Source organism: Felis catus, chromosome D1, assembly GCF_018350175.1.
Source record: "Felis catus isolate Fca126 chromosome D1, F.catus_Fca126_mat1.0, whole genome shotgun sequence".
Lineage (NCBI taxonomy): Eukaryota > Metazoa > Chordata > Mammalia > Carnivora > Felidae > Felis > Felis catus.
Window position 1 is genome coordinate 26,008,984 of NC_058377.1, and position 20,901 is coordinate 26,029,884.

At 35.7% G+C, this 20,901-nt stretch overlaps 1 protein-coding gene across 7 annotated transcripts in view; it reads right to left on the reverse strand.

Annotated features, from left to right (window-relative positions):
- Positions 1-20,901, reverse strand: part of ARHGAP32 (Rho GTPase activating protein 32) — a 297,342-nt gene that overhangs the window by 183,726 nt on the left and 92,715 nt on the right. The window contains exon 1 of one of the 7 annotated variants that reach the window (XM_019811554.3): positions 13,303-15,139. The exons of 4 other annotated variants lie outside the window; for them this stretch is intronic. In XM_019811554.3, the coding sequence (XP_019667113.1) occupies positions 13,303-13,418 (116 nt within the window). In that variant the 5' untranslated portion in view covers positions 13,419-15,139. Of the gene's footprint in view, positions 1-9,101; positions 9,124-13,302; positions 15,140-20,901 lie in introns of those variants that run through there. 2 more of the 7 variants (XM_019811555.2, XM_045038524.1) reach the window with 2 other exon arrangements.

Genomic DNA, 20,901 nt, shown 5'->3' on the forward strand with positions numbered 1-20,901 from the left:
CACCATGAATTTATACATGAGTATTCGTACCAGTATTACTTATAATAGTCAGAAAATAGAAACAACCAAAATGCTCATTGCCCAAAGAATGAACAAAATCACCAAACCCACACAATAAAATATTATTCAACCACAAAACCAAAAAAGAATAAAGTGCTGATTCATGCTACACAAGAATGAACGGTTAGAACATGCTAAGTGAAAGAAGGCACAAAAGAACATCTACTGTATGACTGCATATATGCAAAATATCCAGAACAGTCAAATTCACAGGGGCACAGAAAGTATATCTGGTAGTTGCCAGGGGCTAGGGAGAGGAAGACATCACAAATTACTCCAAGTATACCTCATTTCACTACCCTTCACTTTATTACACTGCACAGAAACTGTATTTTTTACAAATTGAAAGCTTGTGGCAACCCTGTGTGGAGCAAGTACATAGGCACCATGGTTCCAACAGCATTTGCTCACTTCATGTCTCTGTTACGTTTTAGTAATTCTCTGTATTTCAAACTTTTCATTATTATTATACTTGTTATGGTGATCTGTGGTCTGTTATCTCTGATGTTACCACTGTAATTGTTTTGGGGTGCCATGAACCCCAAAGGTGGCAAACGTAATACGTGTATGTTTTTTGGTCCCTCCACCAACTGGCCATCGTGTTGACTGCTCCACCAACCAGCCATCCCCCATTTCTCCCTCTCCTCTTGTCTCCCTATCCTGAGACACAACAATATTCAAATTAAGCCAATCAACAACTCTAAAGCAGCCTATAAGTGTTCGAGTGAAAGACAGTCGAATGTCTCACACTTTAAATCAAAAGTCAGAAATGATAACGCTTGGTGAGGAAGACATATCAAAAGCCACGCCAAGCCAAAAGGTAGATCTCTTGTGCTAACCAACCAAGTTGTGGATGCAAAGGAAAAGTTCTTGCATTTCCTACTCAAGTGAACACATGGATGATAAAAAATCAAAACAGTCTTATCGCTCATAAGGGGGAAATTTTAGTGGTCTGGATAGAAGACCACACCAGCCACAGCAATCTCTTAAAGCCAAAGCCTAATGCAAAGGAAAGCCCTAACTCTCAATTCTGTGAAAGCTGAGAGAGGTGAGGAAGATGCAGAAGAAAAGTTTGAAGCTGGCAGAAGTTAATTCATCTTACAGCCATCTCTGTAACAGTAAAAAGTGAAGCAGCAAGTGCTGATGTAGAAGCTATATATATAGCAAGTTCTCCAGAAGATTTAGCTAAGATAATTAATGAAGGTAGCTTCACGAAACAACAGACTTTCAATGTGGACAAAACACCCTCAAATTGAAAGAAGATGAGGGGCGTCTGGGTGGCTCAGTCGGTTAAGCGGCCGACTTCAGCTCAGGTCATGATCTCGCGGTCCGTGAGTTCGAGCCCCGCGTCGGGCTCTGTGCTGACAGCTCAGAGCCTGGAGCCTGTTTCAGATTCTGTGTCTCCCTCTCTCTGACCCTCCCCTGTTCATGCTTTGTCTCTCTCTGTCTCAAAAATAAATAAAATGTTAAAAAAAAATTTTTTTTTTAAATTGAAAGAAGATGCCATCTAGGACTTTCACAGCCAGAAGAGAGAGGTTAGTGCTTTGCTTCAAAGGACAGGCTAACATACCTAATGACTTTAAGTTGAAGCCAGTGCTAATTTACCATTCCGAAAATGCTAACGCCCTTAGGAGTTATGCTAAATCTACTCTGCCCTGTGCTCTACAAATGGGACAACAAAGCCTGGATGACAGCACATCTGAAAATACGGCAGATAAAACATGGGATACTACTAAAACAGAGCAAATTTCAGGCCTCTAAATGCACGTTACCAGAAATAAGACCAGTTGAAAACAAACGTACTAAGCTTCCATTACAAAAAGCTAGAAAAAAAGGAAATTATTCCAAGCAAAGTAGAAACTAGAAAAAACTATTTAAACAAAAAAATCAGTGAAACAGAAATCAGGTGGATAATAGAGAAAAATCAAGGCCAAAAGCCAATTCTTTGAAAGATTAACAAAATGGACAATCTGTAGGAAGATTCACCAAGAAAAAAACAGGACATACGATATAAACAATGAAAAGAGAGTTATAACTAGAAAGTCTACAGACAAAATGGTGCTGAGGATATTACAAACAACTATATTCCAACATATTTGTGAACTTCATTGAAATGAACAAATTCCCTCAAAAACACAACTTACTAAAACTGAAACAAGAAACCAAATCATTTGAATAGTCTTATAGCTATTAAAAAAGCTGAATCTGTAAGAAAACTCCAAGTCCAAATGGATTCACTGGTGAATTCTTTCAAATATTCAAGGAATAAATAATAGCAATATTACATTCTTCCAGAGTATAAAAATAAAAAGAAGACCCCTTTCCAACCTGTTTCATGAGGCCAGGACAGTCTTCATAACAATAGCTGATAAAGACATTAATAGAAAAGAAAATTGTAGGTCATGATCGTGAAAATAGCTGGAGAACCCCTAAATAAAGCAACAAATCAAAACCACCGGTTTACAAAAAGGATATACACACAGTGTCCAAGTAAGTTTAGTCCAAAAAGGAAACTGTTTTAGCATTCTAAAATCAATTGCTATAATGACCATATGATTAAAATAAAGGAATACAAACATCTATATCATTTCAACAGGTAAAATTTAATACCTCTTCACAGGTTTTCTGTGAATATAAATATAGATAGGTAGGTAGGTAGGTAGAGATGAAGGTTATTAAAATACACACACAGATAACATCATATTTAATGGTGAAATACTGATGCTTTCCTGATGACAAGCAAGGTCAAGAAGGTCGTGAACAAGACAAGAATGTCTTCTATACTTGATGTCTTAGTTTTTAAAACAAGCAAGAAAAGTCAATAAAAGGTAAAAAATTAGACGGGAACAAATAGAATTCTCGTTATTTGAAGATGACACAATGTGTTCAGCAATTAGAGTAAGATAATTCAGCAAAATCACAGGAAACAAGGTCAAAGGCAAAAATCAAATGTATGTATATAGTAGTATCATACAGTAAGGCAAAAAGAAGCCAAATGTAAGTGTACTATTTTCCACATAACAGGCTACACAGAACTGAAAAATAATTACTGTTGCCATGTGCAACAAATGGATGAACCTCATAAATGCTGAGAAACAGAAGCCAGACAAAAGTACACACTATTCTCAATAAATAAGTGTATCAAATCATCATGCTGAATATCCTAAACAATATTAAATGACAATTGTAGCTCTATAAAGCTAAGGGGAAAAGAGTACATTGTATAACTTTATTTATATTTATATATTATAATACATATTATATATTTATTATACGTATAATTTTATTTATATAAAGTTCAAGGACAAGCAAAACCTACTGTGACAGAAGTCAGAATAATGGTTACCTTTGGGGCTAAAGTAATATATATTTTGACTGGTTTGTGTTTACATGGGTGTATACATTTATATAAGTTCTTCAAGCTATACACTCATTATTTGTGAATTATATGCAAGTTATACCGTAATAAAATTATAAAATAAGAAGTTTATTGGTAAATATTACATATTTTAAAAGGTATAAAAATTGTTTACATTATACATTTTGTGTTATATAACAATGAATCAACTCCATAAAAACTTAATATCTATTTATTCAATTGATCCTTTTGTTCCATGCTTTTTAAATTATGGACAAATTTTACCTTTAAAGTGATTCATTATAGTTCCATATCGAACAGAAAAGATAGAATGTTAAGATTACCAACCATAAAACCTAAAGAATCTAATGTTTTATTTACAAGAGTTTTCTGTAAAACCTCGGATTTGGACCTGCAGTATTTTCAAGCAAAAGGAAAAAGAGGAAAAAAACCCACTTTCCTCAAATTGTAGGAACCAGCCTTACCATCTCCCTCATCTAAAAACTATTTATATCTTTGACATATACTCACTTTATCTTTGTATGAGTCTTACTGATGGCTTATGAAAAATTATACTTGACAGTGTTAAATTCCACAGAGAAGTCCACACGACACATTGCCTGAGAAGTGTTCCCTAAGGGACTGCTTACACTCAGGCATAGCTTTTCTTGATCCCTGGAGTAAATTCCAAGGAGCAACAGAATTCTACCTTTCTCCTTCTATTCCCTTAATCTTTGTTTTTGTTTATTAATGGTTCTTTGCTAAGTTTGGTTCTGGTTCTGTGACACTTACGGCCAATAAATTGTTCCCCAATGGTATGGGAAATGATCGAGAAGTCTTTTTTATGGCCTGAGCATGCGGTGATATTTGACTGATACAGACAGGCATCTCTACTCTATTGCAGACAACAGAGAATTTGGTCACTCAATTTATATCTGTTTGTGAAAGAACAGGCTTCAATTCCACTGCAGAGAAGAGCTCCTTCATATACCTAAAGTGGTGAGTTTGGTGTTCTTTTACCCATGGCTGAAGTAAGACTGAAGTTGCAAGGTGTCTGGGTATGTCTGTAACTGATAGTCATTACCTGTCATCATAAAGAGTAATATATTTTCTTATTTTCAGGGGATATTAATAATTAGATTATAAAGCTCCTTAAAATATAGAAGCTCTGTTCTGGTTAGTTTATATACACTATTAAGAGCTTACATAAACCCAAAATTCCCAGAATTCCCAGAAAATAAAGAAACTGAATATATAAGACTAATAGGGTCAGCTGTTTTGATGGTGAAAACAGAACAGAGATTTGCTGAAGCCAGTGGAATTGAGATGTGGTCACTTCCAACTGAAAATGCCAGATATGCTATAATTCTTGATACTGTAATTTTATCAGACAAAAATCCTGTCCAATTCCTGTCCACTACACTCCCCACCTTATATATTCTTCCAAACTTTATGAATGTATCTATTCATATATATAAATGTTTTCATATTATATTAAGAATACATCCACACTAAGTATAAAAGCAATGTGTAAATATGCTACTTTGTGTACAAAAATGGAAGAATACATTTATTCCTCTATTACAACCCACTTTTTGCATAAAAAAGTATCATATCTACACACCACTATGTAGTTGTCTAGTATTTCCTGCAGCATACTTCAAATTTCCATGAGTTCACAAAGAGTTTCTTTGCTGTTTTTACACTGTATGATACTCCACTGTGTAGATGTTCCACAATTTATTTAACCAGTCCCCTACTGATGGGATTCTTGCATGATTTCCAATCTTTTGCTATTACAAACAATGCTACGATAAGCTTCTAAATATGCCATTAATACATATGTGCAAGTATATCTGAGAGGCAAATTCTCCATAATGAAAAAATTCTTTTTATACATAAGCTGTTGTTTCTAGCGGGTTACTGGTCTTTTCTTACCTATTTTTAGGTCTTTATATATTAAAGAGATCAGTCCCTCATCTGTAATATGAGTTCCAAGTATTTTTCCCAGATTGTCATTTGTCCTTTTTTTGTAATGCCGATGTTTTCTATTTTATGTGGTTGAATTTCACAACTCTTTCCTTTGTGGGTTTTGCGTTTTAAAGAATAGCTCTAAAGCCTTCCTTGACCCCCCAAATGTTTTTTTCCCACCTATTCTTTTAAAATTTTTGTGATTTCATTTAATAAACATATCTTTGGTCATTTTGGAATTTATTCTTGGTATGAGGTATGACTTCAATTTTTTTTTATTTTCCACTGATGCACACCAAGTTTCCCCCAAGGTACTTACTGAATAGCACACACTGTCCCTATGGGTTTTTGAGAGGCCATCTTCACCATATCTAAGTCTTCCTATGTGTCTGAATATATTTCTAGGCTTTCCATTCTATCCCATTATGCCTTCTATTCAGGTACCAGCACCACAAAGTTTTAATTATTGAGACTTTATAGTATAATATCTGGTTGTATTTAGTCCTTGCTTCTTTTCTTCTTCCCAAAGTTCCTTGGTGAATTTATTTAGCCAAGATCAACTTATTTTCAAGATCAATGTGTCTAGGTTTTAAAAAATCGTTATTATTACATATATTTATAATAAACTGATAATTTTTTAATGTTTATTTATTTTTCAGAGAGCATGAGCAGGGGAGGGGCAGAGAGAGAAGGGGACAGAGGATCCAAAGTGGGCTGTGCTCTGACAACCTGAGTCCGATGTGGGGCTCGAACTCACAAACCATAAGATCATGACCTGAGCCAAAGTCAGACACTCAACCAGCTAAGCCAGCCAGGCAGCCCAATAAACTCACATCTTCATGATGTTGAATATCTCCAGCTACGAACAACATGTATCTTTTCATTTCTTCCAAATGTCTTTTATGTCTTTCAGTAATGTTTTATTTTTAATTCAAATATGTCAAACGTTAAATTTATTTCTGGGTATTTTATTTCCGTTGTTCTTAAAATTGGCACTTTTTCTTCCATTACATCTTCTAACTAGTTACTATCTGATACACTATGATTAGCCCTGTTGTGCAGATAGGAAAACTGAAATGCACTAACACATCTCAGTCATTCCAGATGTGGCGAGCTGTTTTCTCCTCGAAGTTTCCACTTTACATCCTGAGGAAGACACTGAAATAAACCATTCACATCTCTAGAGACACACTAGACTGCCTAACAGACACCACAACACTGCCTCACTGAATGTTCTCTTCAGAAGTTTCCTCTCTAAAGCCATGGGAAAAAGTACCAGTAGACTTCCAATTCAAGACTGCACATATGTTAAGAAAGAGATCTCTCTTTTCTCTCCAAGTCTCTGAAAAGTCTCTGAAAGCTAAATAAAAGGAAACAAATCCCTAACAGAATGGTATGGGTGGAAGCAGCAGGACAGAGGTCTTGATAAGCAAGTGGGACCACAGTGAATGGTAAACCCAAAGAGGAAAACAGGCCTAAGGAGGCTATACTCCCACTTCTCTCCACAACAAAAGAGGTATTTGCCCCTAAGGAATTAATAAAAACTGGAAAATCACTCTGTAAAGAAATTTAACCATCAATTAGAAGGACCAGGGCTCCTAATGTGGGTGTCTGCACCTACGAGAAACTAGATGCATCATGGGACTACTAAAGAAAACAGCTAAGGGAAAGAGGCAAAGAAGGGCAGACATCTAGCTTAGTAGTTAAAAGCATAAATTCCATTCAGTCAGAAAAAATACCACAGGTACACTAAATAAATAGTCACAAAGCTAAAGAAGACAATAACACAAATGTATTATTTACAGGTACCAGTGCATATGCTATATCTATATAAAAAAAAAAAAAAACCTTAAGAACTATTTCCCTACTCAGATTGAATTTGGAAGATTAAAGATTTTACTGGTGGCCTAAATAAACAGTATAAGGAATACATCAAATAAAAAAAATAAAAATGTAAAGAGAAATATATCATGATTAAAGGACAGATTAGGAAGACTTGATATGTAATAAATAGGTCCCACAATGAGACACTTATTGTAGATAGAAGAGAGGGGAAAATTAAATAAATAATAAGTAATAATAAAAAGTTCTGTTCTAACATGAAAACTTCAATCTATGGATTGAAAGTCACTGAGCTCCAAGCTGAAGAACTAAGGATAAAATACATGTAACTAAGGATAAAAAGACTGTGTTACAAGCATTCAGACAGAAAGTACAAAAAAAAAAAAAAAAGGCATGAGTACAGGCAAGAAATCAGAGTACATCATTCATGGAACCTATGTGAACAAAATACTCAAGAAAATACCAACAAAAAGCCAAATGTACCAGAACAGACACATGAAGACGGAAGAGGATAAAAAGGAAACAACATTGGTCCTGACCAATAATACATATAATTAGATGTGAATAAATGACAAAAAGTATTAAAACATCTGAGCAAAAAACTGGGGTTTGGGGTGGGGTAAGATGCTGGTAAGTTTAAAAGAGTATCCAAAGGGGACTGAGAGAAAGAGGATGGAAAAGTATTCTAAAGATCTTGTCTTAAGAGGAAGAGAAGTAGAAAAGAGAACCATGGTGGAAAAAGACAGCACACCTGAGTGGAAGAAATTATTTGATTCTCTAATAATAAAGAAAATACATATCTGAATATAAGAGCATGGGAAGAGAAGCTAATCATTAATGGAAAGTAAAACTATAGCATATCTTCTAAAATTAAATGTCCAGAAAGGTTTTGCTTGTTCTCATTTTAATCTTGCTAGGCTATTACTTGATTGTTTTTTAAGGAAATTGACTATATTACATTTACAAACAATACTTTATATGTTCCAGGGGTTTTCATTTACGGAGTTTGAACATGCAAATGACTGTTTAAGGGAGTTTTCATGTTTCAGTAAAATGCAAAGGTTAAGGAAAAATTGGTTTTTAAGGTTTAAATAAACAACCTAATAGCCAGGAACTTTGACATACTTTTCTATCGTTTCTGTACTCTAAGGCCCTTCTTGAACATCAAAAAACTCATACAGGCAGGTAGAAGAAAGGTTTACCTTGGATTCCATCCCAAAGAGTTTAATTACTGAAATACCAAGAAAGCCCTGTACTAGCATGCCTCATGGTTAAGACAGATTTATTTCACAGATTATAAAGACAGCCCAAAGGCTAGACTCCAATACTGCATAAAATTTTCTGAGATTAAGTGATGTTCATATCAGACTTTGCTGATCATAATTAAATTTATTATCCTTGTGACACTGGTAAGAGTATGTTAGGTGAAAATTATACTTTATGTTGAAAGAATATTTTAAGGACTCACCTGTATTCTAGATCACACATTCAGGGTTATGGAGTAATACTCATCTTTTTTGGTAAGATACATTATTTTTGGTATCATACATAACAGATTATTAAGGGCGAGATGCCTATGAGAAGTCACAGAGTATAAAACAGACCTGGGTTGTAATATAGGTATACATGTCATTGGTTAATTATTAATGCTACCTCTCTATCCTTCCAGGCTCATAAAAACTGAGGAACCCAAAATCAAAAAAATTTCTGCAGACGACTTAAGAACAGCCATGGAATTAAAAGCAAGGAATTGTGAAATAGCTTTATAGGCTTCCAGAGAAATTTAGCCATCAAAAGAAATCATTCTAAATCTAAAAGAAAAGTAAGAGCCTAGAAGAAATAGAATACCATATTCCAAAGCCATTGTTACCTATTAGGATTGCTGCAGTTATCTTCTAACTCACAGTATCATTTCCAATAAGGCCGAGAATTAATGAAGCAACCAACAAATCGAGTGCATTAGTCATATGATGCTATAAACCAATGAAGACACTGCAAAATAAATTAAAACATGTTCACCAAACTATCTGGTTTAACTAAAGTTACAAGTTTCTCTTTTCACCTAAAATCACCTTATTACGGAGTTAAAGCAAAGATCTTATTGAAAGATCTGGGCATCTACAAACGGATTTTAAAAGCACACAGTTCTAGGGCCACCTGGGTGGCTCACTCAATTGGGCATCCAACTCTTGATACATGCTCAGATCATGATCTCGTGGTTCTGTGCGGCCCGCACTGGGCTCTGCACTGATGGCCCAGAGCCTGCTTGAGATTCTTCCTCTCTCTCTGCTCTTACCCTGCTCGCACTTTCTCTTTCTCAAAAATAAATAATAAACTTTTTAAAAAATGTATTACAAACACATAGTTCTGAAGATGTGGTTCATTTATGCACTATATCATCTCTGTGTTTCGAACTATTATATCATACTTGCCAGGCTATGTATCTGCCAGTAACATAATACTACAGAAGACTAAACTAGATTATATGACAAACATTTCTAATCTTAAATGCCAAAGAACCAGAACCCTTATGATAATGAATTAGTAATAACTGCTAGGTGTTCTAGAGGTCATTACTTAAAAAAAAAATTTTTTAATGTTTATTTTTGAGAGACAGAGACAGAGTGAGAGCAGGGGAGTAGAAAGAGAGAGGGACACAGAATCTGAGGTAGGCTCCAGGCTCAGAGTTGTCAGCAGCACAGAGCCCCATGTGGGGCTCAAAACCACAAACCATGGGATTGTGACCTAAGCCAAAGTCGGACCGGACCCTCAACCGACTGAGCCACCCAGGCACCCCATAGAGGTCATCACATTTAAAAGATCACATTATTATATGCATTAGTTCACTTTTATGTTCACTGAATAAACTATACACATCACCATTGCTCAAAATCCCTCAAAGAAAGAATTTCAGAACTAAGATGTCAGCTTTAAAGTCTCTTAAAAGTTATCACTTACCAGAAAATAACCTTTAGCAGCTAAATGTTTCACTAAAGTCTTTCACTTTCAAGATCAATCACACCTGGGTTCAAAATTTTGCTCTACCATATACTACAATGTGGACTATGTGTGACTTTCTGAGCGATAATTTCCTCATCTGGAAAATGGGGAAAATAGTACCTATTTTATAGGCTTGATACACAGATAATTGACATCTTATACATAACATATTTGGCATATATTACATATAACAACTCCAAAATTAAATTTTTCTGTCTTAAAATAATTAAAACATCTCTGCTTTTCCTTTTTTGCCTCATATTCCTTATTTGTAAATAAGGAATTTGTAAATAAGGGCTCTTCCAATGATGTTTAAGGACTACTGAATTCTAAGGACTGTGACAATCTTTAAATATTCTAGTTGAATTACTATTTTACCATAGTGATAATGGTAGAAAATGACTTCACTCTACAAATAAGAAATCAGAAAATGAGACATTTGTGAGTCAGCGGTACAAGTTTGAACTACTGCTAAGAAGGAGACTGGGCAACTCCCCACAGGGCTAGAATATAAGAAAAAGTATCCTTTCTTCCAACCAAGTCTAAAAATAAATGCTATTCTAAAAGCTACTGGGACAGACATGAACACCCCTCCATGAGTACTTCCTCCTAACGCAGATGACAGCTGGGCAGCACCAGGAACCTACATTGTAGGTATGGTAGAACTTTATACTCTTATCAGTCACGGTGTCTCAAATAACACAATGCTATTTTTCTAAGAACGAATTTACAACGTAGCTTAGAATCTATTCAGAGAAAAAGAACAGCACACAATCTTTTGCCCTTGCTGTGTGTGTGTATGCGACTGAGTGTGTAAGTGGAAATTAACTAGAATGTAAACAATAAGGACAGTTTGATTTAATGTAAGATTTTAAAGAAACACATGAAGACTCTTCTGTATATTTTCTTAATGATTAAATTGCTTTTACTGAAACAACTCTAACATTAAGTCTACTATTTGGTTCTCCCAAGGCTACAGCTGCAACTCCTACCATCCAACCCTTCACCTCCGACACCCACACACATTTTTTTCTGCTAGGCATTTTAGCTGGAACGCGGCTGTGAATGTTGTAAAGGCACCGTGCCGCCGCATTTCCTCATGTCTTACTGCTGAATAGGTGAGAAACACTACATGAAATATGGCCTTACTCAGATCTCTCTGTTGCGCTTACAAATAAAAATAAAGTAAGATCAAACCCCAAAGACCTATTTGGTCTGGGAGAGCCATGAAGCTATTCAGATATGAAATATCATTATAAAAAGGATCAATGCTTTGTGGTGTATCATGGTTTCCTAAAACAAAGCAAGTACTAACACAGCTCAGCTTCTCAGGATGAAAATGCTATCACATAGGCTTGAGGAAAAGAAAAGTTCCATCTTGCACAGATTTGCTCTCAAATTTAACAATCAAAAGAAAATCCCAGATAGTCTCCTGTTGTCTAACAAGTAAATTGAGAATGACATCACCAAATCTATTACAACCAAGTCCTGTTTCTTCCTTTGACTAATATCCCAAAATAACTTTTATAGTTTTAATACCAAGTCAAACAGTTTTAACACAGACAAAATAAATACTTTATTTCTTCTAATTGTTCATGAGACACTGCCATATTGTAAGGAATTTGTGTAACATCAGCATATCTCGGGAGAGAAGCAGCTTACTCAAATAAGAAAGGACAAATAAAATTATGGGAAGAATGAGAAAGTTGATACAAAAATAAGAACTTCATATGCTAATAATTCATTTTCATACTTTGAACATTAAATTTTTCTTCAAAATTTAAAACATACTTGTTCATTATAACCACTGAGTGACAAATTTAATGTAGCTTATCAGGACTTCCTTATATTCAATCCCTTCTGTCCTCTATCCTAGATGTTATTTTTAAGTTTATTTATTTATTTTGAGACAGAGAGACACTGTAAGCAGGGGAGGGGCAGAGAGAGAGGGGGAGAGAGAATTGTAAGCAGGCTCCGAAGGGTCAGCACACAGCCTGACATGGGGCTCTATCTGACAAACCATGAGATCATGACCTGAGCTGAAATCAAGTCAGATGCTTAACTGACTGAGCCACCTAAGTAGCCCTATCCTAGGCTTTAAAGATAAAGAAATTCTTTAACTTCAGAGAGACTCTTCTTGAACATTAAACATAAAGACAAGCTCTGGTGTAAATAATGGTATGTTCACCTACCCAAGTATGCACAGGTAAAATTATTAAAAGATGTTTAATTGCTCATGTGAGTGACAGTGATAATACGTAGAACAAACTTCTTCAAGAGGTGTTTTAGTAACTCCAAAAGAATGAATCTGCTAACCATGTTCGGGGGAAAAAATGACTTCTAAAATCTGTAACAGCATGAATAAACCAATGGTCTGTCTCCACAAGCTGGGGAAGATCTTTACCAGTACCACCAAACTTTGAGAACTGCTTAATGGGGAAGCATTTCCTAAAAATTTCAATTATGAAGTTACAACTAGAGATTGAAAACCAAGAAAGATTCGCAAGGGAGGAGGGAGGGGGGAAGGGGAATGAGATAGAAGATCAGAGACAAGAGTAAGGATCAAACCCATGAAATAATTTGTACTTATAGTCAAAATGTTTTACTTGCGTGAATAATGCAGCAAAAGCATCCATGCACATGCACACACACAAACATTCCAAGAAAAAGAGGAAGAAAAAATCTTATTACATTCAAATTCAGATCAAATCTACTAGGTACAAATCAGATACAGGAAGGAGTGGTAGTTCATTCATTATGAGTCTCTACTTGAAATTCCTGAAATGCTACTACAAAACCTGTCTAACACCTTCTCTTCCTGGTGTTCTAACAAGTCATTTAAAATGCATTTTATAAGCTCAGGGCATGTTGTGGAATGAAGAGAGCTATGTACAACTAGAAACTTTTTCTTTTCAGCTCCAAACCTTCCCCCCACAGAAAAGACAGTCCTACTAGAAAAGAGATTAAAACAGAAAAAATGGGAAAGGGGTGTGGGGTGGAGGGAGTGGCGGGAGGAACAAAGATGAGAGAGAGAGAGGAGAGAGAGAGAGAACTGCGAATTCCACAATTACCTGAAGTTGTCTTCCCTTTCTCCCTCTTCACTTCCAGACACCTGAGTTAGAATTTCAGAATCCAACCAGAAGACACTATCATCTCCTGAAGTGCTACTCTCACTTTCAGTCTCCATCTTGTATTCGAAAAATGTAAACCTCAAGGCATGGATAAAGAACACCACCAATGTTCAAGTTGTTCAGCTCTGTTTATGTACACTCAGGTGTGTGGCTGATACACAGTGATATGTGATCATGCCGGGCCACAGTCTATTACGTGCTCGCTTAATTACAGTTGGGGTAAAGACAGGAAATCACATATTGCACACTCACCGCCTCTGAGTGCTGCACCTGTGACACTAGAGTCCCTCCCACTGCCTCAGGCTCTGTGACCTACATAACCAAACGCAAAACCCAAATGAAGGTGGTTTTTCCCTAATTTATTTAGTCTTCTCAAAGTTTCCAGTTAATAAGTTAAAAATAGACATTTTCAAAGTGCAGGATGCTCTTATTTTGCTATTTCAGACTTAAGAAAGGTAAACAAAAAAGTAGAAAGGATAACATTTTATGTAAAAGTCTCCTGGGCCAACCACAATGAGAGACACACTTACAGACCTCACAGTTAAAAAGGATCACAATTCAGAGAGAAGGTAAGCCTGCCGTAGGGACCTGCAGGCCTTCTAATATTACATCCATCTTTCCTTCCCCTCAGTAATAACTGCCAGATACACCTTGCTCAGGTATCCAAAATGGGACATAACAGTTGGGCTTGTCCATAGCCTTTTAAAGAAAAATGAATAAATACCGTAAGTTAAAAAACATTGACTATTACATCAAATAAAGGCATGCGACACTTTTACACATCATTTAAACTGCAGATGCCCACAGGAGCAATACAATGACCTGCTGGGAAATGAGTGAAAAGTATAGCATCTGTAACACTGGCAACGACAACTGTTACTTAGAAAACAGCCATGTTGTTACCAACCACCGACATGTCAGATATTCATCTTTTGGCCCAGCAATTCCCTTTCTAGGAAATTGCCTTATTTTCACAGGTGGAAATAAGAACTGAACTGAAATATTCATGGCAGTCAACTTTATAACAGCAAAATAGAATAGCAAAAACAATCTAACTTGCTCATTAACAGAAAACTGGATAACCAAATTATGGAATACCCATCAAAGGGAGTGCTATACAGTTGGGTAAATGAGAAACACAAGGCAGCCCTATTGGTCATGATATGAAACAAACCCTAAGGCCGACCATTAAGGCAAAGAAGAGAGAGGTAAAGGTGTAGAACAGTATATATGATTTGTTCCCATTCACATTTTAAAACAGGAAGGGGAAACACACATGGCTAACACGTGCAGAATATGCAGAGAAGGACGGCATGCGATCTCCGAGAGAAAACACAGCTAGACAAGAAGAATGAGAGGGAGACAGGTTTTCACTGTACCATGTGCACACAATGCTTGGAAAATAATAACTAATTTTAATATAGTCTTTATATCCCTCAGCAAACAATCCAATTTTTAAGTATTATTTTAAATCAGGTCTTTTTTTTTCCTCCTAAGCAGTCCTAACTCCTTGAATCTGTTTCATGAATCCAACTTATTTTTCCTTTTAATCATTTATTTTGTTTTCATTACTGTCATTGATTTGCCTCACTTCCTCAAGTCCTTTTAAACATGAAAACATGAACTGGAAGCAGTATTTTTACACAGAATAGTGAGGGCAGTCTGAGCAATACAAGCTCACTCAGGAAATCTTTTCTAGTCCTGCTGCCACTGCAGAACCTCCCCCAGACACCCCTGCTGCAGCGAGCCTTCGATCCCACCAACCTGACCTATGCACCAAGGCCAACCTTCCACAGGCCTCACAGGTTTTAAGTTGATTTATTTACTTACCTCTCTCTGAAAGAGAGAGAGAGAGAGAGAGAGCAAGAGAGAGAGAGAGAGAGAGAGAGAGAGAGAGAGAGAAAGCAGGGGGAGGGGCAGAAAGAGAGGAGGACAGAGGATCTGAAGCGGGCTCTGCGTTGACAGCCAAGAGCCCAAAGCAGGGCTTGAACTCACCAACCTAGAGATCATGACCTGAGCTGAAGTCAGACACTTAACCAACTGAACCCCCCAGCACCCCAGGCCTCACGGTTTTGCCTCTACTATCAGGAGTCTTTAAAAAATGGTTTTAACTTCAAAATCAACATGTGTTCTGTTCCCTTCGGTAGCTAATGGAAATCTAGCAGAAACCTAAGGTAGCAGGGGGCATGCAAGGAACAAAGTGGAGTCAATCACTGGGGCTACCAGAAGCTGAGGAGGAGCCACCTTCCTGAAGACTACAATTGCTTTAACCCTTTTTCCCCTGATCGGCTTAAAACCTGAAACCTTATCAGGCTTCACTTTCCCAACAAATTTTAGTGGGGCACAAGTCTCTGACCTACACCACAGGAGTCACCATCAATAGTTTAGGCTGAGTTGACTCTCTATCTTCTACTGACCAAGAGGTAAGGAAGAAAAGGGAAAGGGGAGCTCCTAAACCCACTGCAACAAGAGAAAAAGCAATTCTAGCCACAGTTTAAGAGTCTGAAATTAGAATGCGTTTTATGCAAGAAAAAAATTTTAAAGTGGCTTATTTTTCTAGCAGCAGTTAAGTAGTAATAATAACAGCAAACATATACCAAGTACTTTCATGTGCCAAGCAATGTGCTACGGTTCTTAGAAACTTAGTTATAATTAGTTATGTAATTCTCACAGAAGAAGCTATTTATAATCCTTATAGGTGAAGAAACTGAAGGTTAGGGTAATAATTCATCTAGGGTTACTCAGTTTATAAGTGTGCATTAAAAATACTTTTTAAAATCTAACCACCAAGGGGCACCACGGTGGCTCAGTCAGTTAAACATCCAACTCTTGGTTTTGGCTGAAGTCCCAAGTTTGAGCCCCACGTCGGGCTTCATGCTAACAGTGCAGGGCCTGCTTGGATTCTCTCTCCATCTCTCTGCCCCTCCCCTGCTCACTCTCTCTCTCTCTGTATAAAAATAAAAATAAAATAAATAAAATAAATCTAACCTCCATGTAAAATGTTATTTGTATGGGAAGAATATGTGGTTTTCCTTCTGGTCCACATTCAGCTCATTAGCCTGGCTGGCTTTAATCTCATAGGTTATTTTTGCTCTTTCTTTTCTTTCTCTCTTCTTTCTTTCTCTCTCCCTCTCTCTCTCTCTCTCTCTCTCTCTCTCTCTCTCTCTCCCTCTCTCTCTCTCTCTCTCCACCTTTCTCTCTCCCTCTCTCTCTCTCTCTCTCTCTTTCTTTCTTTCTTTGGGGGTGGGGGGAGACACTGACCTGCATTCATTTCTACACAGCATCCCCCACACATTTGGGCTGACTACTAAAAAAGAGTGCAGGTAGGAGATCACACAAAACGGCAGCAGAGCAGCAAGAGAACTGAGGTCTTGATTTCAGTGCTCCTTTTCCCACTCTTTAAGTTAAAGTTGTTTTTCTCAAATCGCTTCAAAACAGCACACAGTGGGGTGCCTGGGTGGCTCAGTGGGTTGGGCATCTGACTTTGGCTCAGGCCATGAGCTGGAGCCCTGCGTCAGGCTCTGTGCTGACAGCTCAGAGACCAGAGCCTGCTTCAGATTCTGTGTCTCCCTCTCTCTCTGCCCCTCCCCCACTCATGCGCGCGCGCGCGCTCGCTCTCTCTCTCTCTCTCTCTCTCTCTCTCAAAAATACACAAACATTAAAAAAAAAATTTTAAAAAAAACCACAAAACAGCACACAGCACATAGCCAGAAGGTCAATATCCCCTAAACTGGGCACCAAGCTTTGTCCACAGAATGGTTCACAATTATGACTCTAAACACAAATATACCGAACAGACTCCAGAAAACTATATATTCTCAATGTGAATAGCATGTGTCTAGGTATTATCTACATCAACATATATATATATATATATATATATATATATATATATGTATGTATCAAATAATTCTTTGGAAAGAAAAGTTAAGCAAGTATCTTCCTAAAATATTTGCGATTGAAGATTTTCTTCCAAATATAAGAAGCACAATCCATAATAGACAAATGTCATCCATCATTAATCATTATTATACTAGGTATTCATTCAAAATTTCAGATTACTTATATATTTAAATTGTTTTTCTAACCAATTGTAGGTGGTTTGTAGGTTTCCTACATTGAAATAATTAACTTCAAAAGAATAACTATTTTCTTACTTATTACAGAATATTCATGTATTCTGGATCATCATACAGAGACATCTGCTTCAGTTTATAATATATCTAAAGGGCAAACAATTATGAATTTTATTTTATTAAAATTTATTTAAATAGAATAAATGTTATTTGTTTATAAATAAATTCATTTCATTAAAATAGCTAAAGAATACAATTAATTTAATATGATCCTCAATTGGTCACTTGAAACATAACAGAAAAAGTCTATTTGGCTGGAAAATGAAACATACCATGTCAGAGCAGGTTTTGCCTCATCAGAAATATATATTCAGAGATCTGTGAACAACTCTCCAACACAAGCTAAATAAAATTTCCAAAAAATGGATACCTTAACAATATATCATCCCTATTACAAGAATATATGCATTTAAAAGTATATGTTCTATTTCAAAAAGCTGTTTTATGAAGCTAAAAATATTTTTCAGTAGAAATGTAAATCAGACATTGGTTCAAATCTCAACATGTCACTTATAAATAGTGTGGTTTGAGGTTAAGTAGCTTAAATTGAGTCTCAGTTTGGTTTGGTAATCTCTAAAAAAGAAATAATAACATTGTAAGGTTGTGTGGATCAGAAATAATGCATGTGATGAAACTATCATACTGTACAGTGAAGATAAGATCCTCTGTAAATGACAGCCATCAAGCTCATCATCACTGACACCATTTAGATGTTTTTATTGTTGTAATTATAAAAACTGAGAAATAAGATATTTAATCTGCAAATATTTGGCTTTTTTTAGTTTTATCACTTTGTAATCACCCTTATTTAAAAGAGTAGTAATCTCATAAATAAAAGGAAACAAGTCTCAACTAAGATATAATTTTCTACTTATCTGAACCCCTTTCATGAATGTGAAGGATGGAAAATCAAAAAATAGAACAGAAAGCTCATATACTCCCTTCATCACATTAAAACAAAGATTACAAAGTACATATAAAATTAGATCAAAGACAATTCAGCATGACATTTCCAATCTTCTTAACAAGTGATGTTAAGTGGAAATTTCCCAAGTGTATGCACAAATTCTCTCGAAATTTAACTAAAATCATATACTGTTTTTAAATTACGTTCTGTATCTTTAGCTAAACAAGCAAAGATTAAAAGCATAATTTTGGGGGCGCCTGGATGGCTCAGTAAGTTAAGCATCAGACTGGCTCAGGTCACGATCTCATGGTTCCTGAGTTCAAGGCCCACGATGGTCTCTCTGCTGTCAGTGTAGAGCCCACCTCGGATCCTCTGTCTCCCACCCTCTCCCTCTGCACACTCTTGCTCTCTCTCAAAACTAAACTTTTAAAAATAAATAAATATTGAAAACATACTTTGTGGTATTAAAGTTTAAAAATGTGTAATATTTCTTACAATGTATAACTCTACCTTCAATAAATATATAATCTCAGACTACATTTTCACTGGATCAGTAACTGCCATCAATTGTTACATGATCTAGAATCTTCATCTTGTGTAAATACTGGTTAAAGAAATATACTATGACAGTCTACTTAATCAGACTTCTTCAACATAATTTTTAACCACAGTGCTATATATAGTCTGTTTGGTATCAGTAACTTGAAAAAAAAAAATCTAGAAACACTATATACAGTAGATTCCATTATTATAAGAAAAATTGTGTGTGTGTGTGTATGTGTGTGTGTGGCATAACATTATATACATATAGCTTGGGAGACCATATCACAAAAATACTGTGTGATTTTTACTTTCTTTATCTACAATTTTGCTAATTTTTAACACAAAAGTGTGTTAGCTGTTTTGGTTAACTCATAAGTTAAAAGATCCATTCCATAGTTTCTTCTCTTGAATACTTGAGAATTATTACCCTAGAATATACCTCATCTACCCAAGAAATCAACAACAAAATTTTAAAAATGCTTATTGAATACATATTAGTGAATGACAGAAAAATTTACATCCCAAGCATAGGAAATATAAAGTTCAAAAATAAATAAAGTCAGTGTGAATAAATAAGGCAATCTTTTTATACAGACCAAGGCAAATCTAAAATGAAGAGAAAGATACATAGGTTTATATTCAAGTTTGAATGACACATTAATTAGGGATTGAGTATCTGCCAATTTCTTCCAATTTGGCTGGAACCAGACAGTAATATTATAATCTGTGGTGCTTTTCATGTGATGTGTTCAAAAGATGTAGTGAATGCAAAGTATATCTTATGATGTCTCAAAAAGTACTTCAAAATAATAAAATTGTTTCTTAAGTGTCAATTCAGAATCTTCAAATTATATCACTGTTCCCTTGAGGTAAGATAAGCATGTTTAGAAACTGAACTAACTTGTTATTTACTGATATGCAATTTATTAAGCTGTTTCACAGTTATAAGTAGCATTCAAGTTAAATATACAAAGCAACTGAAAACAATTGCTAAGTACAATTTCTGAGTACCCATGGTTTCCATTTAGGAAATCATGTTGGAATTTTATTAATTTAATGAAGTTCAGATGATCCAAATTCCTCTGTGCTTATCACGTATGTGAACTCAGGAGTTCTATTTCCTCATCTGATCAGAATAACCATGCCCAATCGTATCGCAATTGAAGTGATTATATGAAACAATATATATAAAGTATCTACCAAAACATTTGTGAATAATAGGTGCTAAACAAAACCGAGAGGTATAATAAAAGAAAGATGTTTCATGAATCTATGTTTTAGGTCTACTAAAAAATGTTAAACTGCTTCAGAAGAATTAAAATTCTCATGAGACAAGGACTCTTTTTTAAATTAGTAAAATATCATCATCTCACCAAAAGTGATTAGCCAATAATCCATTAATATCTTCAATATGTAGTCAATGTACAAGGCTTTCCAATTGCCATGAACCTTTTTTTAAAAAACAGTTGTTTTTTGAATCAGAAAGTCCACACATGGTATTTTAGTTAATAAGTCTCTTGAGTCCCTGGTGATTTAAAGGTTCCCCCCCCCCCCCGCCTTTATTTTTGTTGTACATCTGTTGAAGAAACCAGGTCCTGTATATTCTCTAACACTCAGGATTTTGCTGATTATATGCCAACAGTCTGGTTCTACAGGCTCCTCTAGCTCTCATATTTCCTTTACAGGCATTAATTCTTAAAAGCTATGTGGAATGCTTTAGTTTGATATTTTCTGCCTTATTTGCCAATCTTCTAAAATAAGTATTAATCAAATGAACAAATACTAAACAAACAAAATGATAAAATGATAGAAATGCAAAGACAAAAGTAACCAAAGGCCATTGATCATACACTCTTGCAATAAGGTATTAGTGGAACAGCTACCCAAGGCAATGCACATTAAGAGGTTTCAAGCGTTGGTTGACTTTTACCTAAATGGGCCCTTGCATCTTCT